The sequence below is a fragment of the Mustela putorius genome, unplaced genomic scaffold (genome assembly GCF_011764305.1).
Source record: "Mustela putorius furo isolate JIRA1106 unplaced genomic scaffold, ASM1176430v1.1 tig00000460_pilon_pilon_pilon, whole genome shotgun sequence".
NCBI classification, from domain to species: domain Eukaryota; kingdom Metazoa; phylum Chordata; class Mammalia; order Carnivora; family Mustelidae; genus Mustela; species Mustela putorius.
This window is the reverse complement of record NW_025421389.1, coordinates 1108013-1115504: the sequence shown is the minus strand read 5'-3', so window position 1 is coordinate 1115504 and position 7492 is coordinate 1108013. Positions and strand designations below refer to the sequence as shown.

The 7492-nt window shown below is 45.4% G+C and overlaps 1 protein-coding gene across 1 annotated transcript; it reads right to left on the bottom strand.

Annotated features, from left to right (window-relative positions):
• Nucleotides 1–3088: 3088 nt before the first annotated feature.
• On the bottom strand, nucleotides 3089–7023 carry LOC101671517 (nuclear factor of activated T-cells, cytoplasmic 3-like). Its single transcript, XM_045080320.1, is given in 5 exon segments — nucleotides 3089–3809; nucleotides 3914–5829; nucleotides 5832–6278; nucleotides 6281–6851; nucleotides 6853–7023. Coding segments are annotated over 5 exon segments (3228 nt in total). The 3' UTR covers nucleotides 3089–3686.
• Nucleotides 7024–7492: the final 469 nt, after the last annotated feature.

The window sequence follows — 7492 nt, the reverse complement described above, 5'->3', positions numbered from 1 at the left end:
GGATCATAGAGGCTTTTTTTTTTTTTTAATTTTTTATTTTTTATAAACATATATTTTTATCCCCAGGGGTACAGGTCTGTGAATTACCAGGTTTACACACTTCACAGCACTCACCAAAGCACATACCCTCCCCAATGTCCATAATCCCACCCCGTACTCCCAAACCCCCTCCCCCCAGCAACCCTCAGTTTGTTTTGTGAGATTAAGAGTCACTTATGGTTTGTCTCCCTCCCAATCCCATATTGTTTCATTGATTCTTCTCCTACCCACTTAAAGCCCCATGTTGCATCACCACTTCCTCATATCAGGGAGATCATATGATAGTTGTCTTTCTCTGCTTGACTTATTTCGCTAAGCATGATACGCTCTAGTTCCATCCATGTTGTCGCAAATGGCAAGATTTCATTTCTTTTGATGGCTGCATAGTATTCCATTGTGTATATATACCACATCTTCTTGATCCATTCATCTGTTGATGGACATCTAGGTTCTTTCCATAGTTTGGCTATTGTGGACATTGCTGCTATAAGCATTCGGGTGCATGTGTCCCTTTGGATCACTACATTTGTATCTTTAGGGTAAATACCCAATAGTGCAATTGCTGGGTCATAGGGCAGTTCTATTGTCAACATTTTGAGGAACCTCCATGCTGTTTTCCAGAGTGGCTGCACCAGCTTGCATTCCCACCAACAGTGTAGGAGGGTTCCCCTTTCTCCGCATCCTCACCAGCATCTGTCATTTCCTGACTTGTTGATTTTAGCCATTCTGATTGGTGTGAGGTGATATCTCATTGTGGTTTTGATTTGTATTTCCCTGATGCCGAGTGATATGGAGCACTTTTTCATGTGTCTGTTGGCCATCTGGATGTCTTCTCAACAAAATACTAGCCAATAGGATTCAACAGTACATTAAAAAGATTATTCACCACGACCAAGTAGGATTTATTCCAGGGCTGCAAGGTTGGTTCAACATCCACAAATCAGTCAATGTGATACTCTCAATAGATGCTGAAAAAGCATTTGACAAAGTACAGCATCCCTTCCTGATCAAAACTCTTCAAAGTGTAGGGATAGAGGGCACATACCTCAATATCATCAAAGCCATCTATGAAAAACCCACCGCAAATATCATTCTCAATGGAGAAAAACTGAAAGCTTTTCCGCTAAGGTCAGGAACACGGCAGGGATGTCCATTATCACCACTGCTATTCAACATCGTACTAGAGGTCCTAGCCTCAGCAATCAGACAACAAAAGGAAATTAAAGGCATCCAAATCGGCAAAGAAGAAGTCAAATTATCACTCTTCGCAGATGATATGATACTATATGTGGAAAACCCAAAAGACTCCACTACAAAACTGCTAGAACTTATACAGGAATTCAGTAAAGTGTCAGGATATAAAATCAATGCACAGAAATCAGTTGCATTTCTCTACACCAACAGCAAGACAGAAGAAAGAGATATTAAGGAGTCATAGAGGCTTTTATTCATGAGGGCAGCAGAGCAACCCCCAGAGGGTCCTGCAAGGGAAACTCTTGCAGTAACCCCATGTGAGACAGCTACCCCAGGGGCAAGAGGGTGAAGGCAAGTCCGGCCAGCTGTCTGGAACTTCTTTTCAGGGGCTGCCTCTTAAAACCCCTCCAAAGGAAACTGTGGGCTGCCAACTACAGGCCCTGAAGCAAATCGCACTGTCCACATTCTGACATAAAACTTTTTTTTTTTTAAAGATTTTATTTATTTATTTGACAGAGAGAAATCACAAGTAGATGGAGAGGCAGGCAGAGAGAGAGGGAGGGAAGCAGGCTCCCTGCCGAGCAGAGAGCCCGATGCGAGACTCGATCCCAGGACCCTGAGATCATGACCTGAGCCGAAGGCAGCGGCTTAACCCACTGAGCCACCCAGGCGCCCCTGACATAAAACTTTTAAAGAAAAATGTGAAAACACCCAGCTCCAGGAGGGACCAGAGTGATTTGCTGAAGGACAGATATTTTTCTCTAACTAGGTTTAGGGGAAAACTAAATCATGGTTTGAAGGGGGGAAAAAAAAAAACATACTTCTTTATCCTGCAGGAGGCCAACGGCTCCTACCTGCCTGACTAGAGGAGGTGGGCAATGAGCCGGCTCCCCCTGCGGAGGCCTTACTTGGCCTCAATGGAGAGTCCTGGCATCTAGGACTCCTAATTCCCTGGATTAAAAAGCCCTTGACCAGCTCAGCACACTGTCACACATACAGGCACTCAAAAAAAAAAAATTATTTTTTTTTCCTTCCTGAATAAATGAAATTACATGATTTTGTTGGAAAACATACTGCAAACTTCAGGTGCTTTGAAATGGGCCCAGCCTTGGAATAGGTACTAATCCCATTAAAGGGAAAAGGGTGGGGTTTGGAAAAAGCACCCAAGTTGGGCACCTCCTTTGGTAGACAGCAAGCTGGAGGTTTTTGCTGGCCCCTGCCCTGGGCACCAGCCTCACCAGCAGCAGCACCGGGGCATCTTTGGCGTGGAGGGTCAAGTCTATGATGCTACCTCATGTCTGGGTTTGCGTTGAAGCCTTTTGGGGAAAAGGCTGTATTTTTTAGGCTGTGTAGATGGGAGGAGGGTAGGCCAGAATCATTTTCGGCTGTAAACAGAACGAGGGATAAGCATTCCATTCCACTGCAAATCGTAGAAGCTTCCCTTCTGGAGTCCTGCATTTTCTCTGCTCCTCTTCTGACGCATAGTTCATTTGTGCTTAGCTTATGACACAGCCTGGCCTCTGGAGAGGAGTTAGAACCGGCAAATTTGCCTAAACCATCATGAGGCTGTGGCTTCAAAGGTTATAGAGCAGCCAAATGCAGATATTCCCAGTTAGAAAAGGTCTGGGACAGAGGACACACAAGGGAAAAGCACTCCACAGCCTACTTGTTTGCAGGATGGCAGGATATTAAAGCTAGGAAGCTTAAAAGCCCACCTTTCAAAGTCACCTTACATGGAGCTATCTTATCCAAGGCCCTGAGGGAAAAAAAGCAATTTCAACATGGCATCAGTATAGAGAGATTGCAGGAAGATTACCTAGAACGTTACAAAAAGGCTATGCTCTGGAATGTCGTTTTATATTCCAACACGTCAATGATGGGAATGGTCTCTTCTCTAACAGTTTACTTTTATAAAGAAGTATTAGCTACATTTGGCTTTATTTCCTATAAATCTATGAAAGGCTTTAGGACATGCTGAGTTTTTGAGGCATAGGTGTGGGCTTAGGAGAATTTTTTTTTTTTCTTTGTTTGCCTCTGGAAGGTTTTATCAAAAGTTCCTACTTTAAAAATATCATCAAGGCTAAAGAGTCCTTCAAATGACCATAAAGGAGTAAAATCACCAATCATAGCTAAGCAACCAGGTCACTTGCAAAAGCAGCATCTCTGAAATGGAGAGCCTGCTGCATTCACACTCAAAGCACCCATCATATAAAAGTATCCTATTTAAATATAAAAAGCAAAGCTTATTTCCCCAAAGCTCAGTCTATGCTGCTCCTGTTCTTTTACAAAATCTACCCAAGGCCTGAGGTGGAGGAATGCTGCTTTCCCCACATACGGTGACCCCAACTCCCGGTGCCAGTCCTGATGGCCACAGAGTTGGAAACCCAAGGTCCAAGGAGAGAAACATGCTGAGAAGTACGTGGTGGTGGACACAAGGCTGCAGTGAACTCTTGTCAGAGGCCTTCGGATCTTCCTATATCCAGGGAATCAGGGCCTGGAAGGGGAGCCTGCCTGCTCACCCCTGTTCCTTGGGAAACAGAAATCTGAGACATGTCTCTCCCAATTATCTCGTTCACCTCTAGATTCTCCAGAAAGGAGCTGGACATGAGAGCTCACTGTGGTTAGGCCATTTCTCTGCTGAACCTGATGGCTGGTGTTCCAAGTCAGACATAAACTGGTCATCATCTAAAGTGATGTCCTGCAGACCAATTGTTGAAAAGTTAGGCTCTTGCTCTTCAGGTTCAGGCTTAATGTTCACAGTTGCTTCATCAGGTGGAAATGAAGCTGGATCACACAAATTGTGACAGATTAAGGATGAAGGTGCAGAAAGACCTCCCTGGTCTGTACTTTGTGCTTGAGTTGAGTGCTGTCCAGAATGCATTCTGGTGGCTAAAGACGGTGATGAGGCAGTTCCTGAGCTTGGAGATTGGTAAGGCATAGGCTGTAGCTGAGGAGATGGTGGCCCAGAAAGTAATGAACTAGCCAGGGGATGTGAGGCTCCTGGGGAAGCAGTTGTAGCAGACCCTGAATGTGAAGGACCATATGTAATGGGTTGTAACTGAGGGGAAGGCTGGCCTGTGACCTGATCAGCCCCTGGAGAAGAAAGAGATCTTTGTCCTGTGTTTGAACAATGAAATCCCACTGACTGCAGGTGAGGCAGGGTCTGCACTGAATGAGGTGTGTGGGCTAAGAGATGTCCTGCTGGGCCTGAATTTGAAGAATGAAAAGGTATGGATGACGGCGGCTGACAGCCAAGATTTATTAAACTGGGAAGAGGTGCATCCTGTGGAAACAAAACCGGATCATATTCTTGACTAGAGGCAGCATTAACTGGAAGACAAGTTGGTCCGTTGTACACAATATTAGTTTGCATAGGCTGATAGGAAGACCCCACAGGAGGTGCTGATGTGACTTGAAAAGGCTGGTGCATGACTGAAGAAGGTATCATATGCTGTTCTTTACCAGAACGTTCATCCCTACACTGCAACTGTGGCAGATGAGATGAAGTAACCATGGATGCATATGTTTGTTGAATGGGACAAACCAAGCTTCTCTGTGTTGACAGTACACTGTCATGTGGGTGTCCTGTGTCTGAGGAAGGCCTCTGGGTCTGGGCAGGATGAGGCACAGACAATGCTGGAACTGAAGACAAGTCAACCTCTTCTTTGTGTTCTTGCTTCATCAAAACTGGTGTGTAAGTAAAACGTTGAGACTGGCTTTTTTTCCTCTTGCTATTGCAAAGATAAAAGTGCACCTGCACTGCAGCTGTAACTGCTGGGTTATGATATGGAGGAACTTCAAGGACAATGTGAGCCCCTTGACATTTTTCCCTGATTATTTTCCCTTCTACCTCCCACTGAGGTCGTCCATCTTGTCCTTTTTCAAGAAAAATGATTTTGGATTCTGGAAGAAAATTAGATCCAGTCACTATCATTTCATGACCGCCATTTACAGAACAACTGTTGATACTGTACTCCTCAATATGAGGAAGTTCTTGAGCAGACCGCTGAGAGCACTCAACAGGTATGGAAGCTGTCTGCAGAGAAAGGACTTTTCCATTGGGCTGCGGGATGTGCACATGGAACACGAGTCGTATTCTAGTATTTTTTCTGCCAATATCAGTTTCTCCTTTTCGAAGTTCTATATCTGAATTGCGGAGTTTCAAAATACCTGCACAGTCAATACTGGCTGACATATTGTTTTCAGGAAGAAGGGGAATTTCCAGAACCTTTGTGCTGGCAATTATTATCTCTTGACTTGCAGTAGCAACAGTCTTCCCAGTGATTCGATGCACCTGGTAAAATGCATGAGGTCGTAAATATCGGTCATCTGCTGTTCCAATAAACATCTGTAGATTTATCGGCTTTTCATTATAGCCCAGGAGCTTTACAACAGGATGTCCCCCAGTAGATGCTTTTACTGTTCCTCGACTACCTTCAGTTTCATAATGGGCTCGATGGTGAGTTTTAGGTTGTACTTCTATTTTCAGTTCACACTGTCCAAAATGAGTTGGTAAAGGCCAGTCTAGTGGAGGTAATGAAGATGTGTGAAATATTGGGGTATGGCCAGGCTTTGGTTTGTTCCAGGTAAAGGGTAAGGAACTGAAAGAAATTGGTCACCAGATGAATCTTTCTTTAAAGGATACTGAGATCCAAGGCCATCATCTATTGAAGTCTCCCGGGATGGTGACAAATTCCCTTGGTCATCTGAACAGAGCTCTAATTTTCCTGGTAGTACAGTAGCTTGATCTTCAGAAGTCTTCCTTGTTTTCAGAGGGATATCAGTCTCTACACAGTACTGAAATGGAAAAAGTGCAGGGCCAAGGCCTGATCCACCCTGGACAGAGGCATTAAACCAGGTATCTTCTGTTACACTTCCCCTGGGGGAGTGACCAGGAGAAGGAACAGGTGAGTGATGGGGTGAAAGGGACCCAGCATAACAAACCTCAGCACTCGAGTGCCGTCGTTTCCCACAGGGGGAAGTAGGCCTTGATGAGGGCCCTGAAGCTGGCCTAGGGGTCAGCCAATTCTCATCAGTGACACTTGTCTAGGAGAGTGGCAAGGAGATTGCCTGGGTGACAAGGAGTGTCCAAGTCCATATTGTTGATGCCAGGACTCTTCTCCAGGGCAGCCTCCAGGCGAGCCACCAGGAGAAGTCAGAGGGGATCCGAGAGTAAATCGGGCAGCAGCTTCATTCAACTCCGAATCCACATCATCATAAATGTGTGAAAGAGATTCACAAGAAGATGCATCTGAGGACCAGCTCCTAGAAGATATACTGCTGGCAGGACTAGGACTAAGGGAAGACTCCCGGTAGGATGGCTCAAGAGGAAGATAGAGATGATCTCTAGATGGCCTTTCCAAATACTCCCTTTCTGGGTCATTTATATGTAGGTCATCTTCATGAGCATCTACTTCTTGATGACAGTTAGGAGAGATGGATGTAATCTGAATGCTTGGGCACTCAAAAGGTTTGGGACCACCTAATGGGCTGTATTTAGATTCAGGAATCTCACAAGTTCCTTCATAGCTTTTGTAACCTTGGAGCTGAAACGATGGTGACAAAACAGAAGAGTGAGACGGTAATCCATGATGTGGTAAGTTTAAAGTAGATGAGCTTTAAAGTAGATGGAGGTGGATCTACATTAAAGATGTAAATGGATGCACAATCATCTGGCTCAAGATCAGCAGGCCGCGAGCCCGAGGGCGGCGGCGCCGGCGCCGCCGGGTCCTCGCCAAAGACGAGTTTGAAGTCGAGCTCGTCGTGGGCGCCACAGTTTGCAGTAGTCATCGGCTTGGCCCAGGGTGCTTGCGACTCCTCCTCTGGCGGCGTTGGCGACGGAGGCCGCGAAGGCGGCAGCTCTTCAGCGCCGCTTCATGCCGGGCTGCGCGGGCCAGGAGGTCGCGGTTCCGCGGCAAAGTTTCCCGGCGGGGACCGTGACACCGAGCGTTCCGTTCCAAACTCGAGAGCTGGCCGCGCGCCGAGCCGCACCAGGAGCCGCCGCCCTTATTGTTGAGTCTTAAGTATTTTTCATATATATTTGAATACAGTTCTTTATCCTAAGTCTTCTGAAAATATTTTCTCCTAGTCAATGCATATCTTAGTCTGTTGGCATTGTCTTTTATAGAGCAGGATCATTTATTTTTAATAGTCTAGTTTATTTTAATTTTTTTTATTCTTTATTAACATATTATATTAGTAGCCCCAGGGGTATGGGTCTATGAATCTCCAGGTTTACAAACTTCATAGCACTCACCAT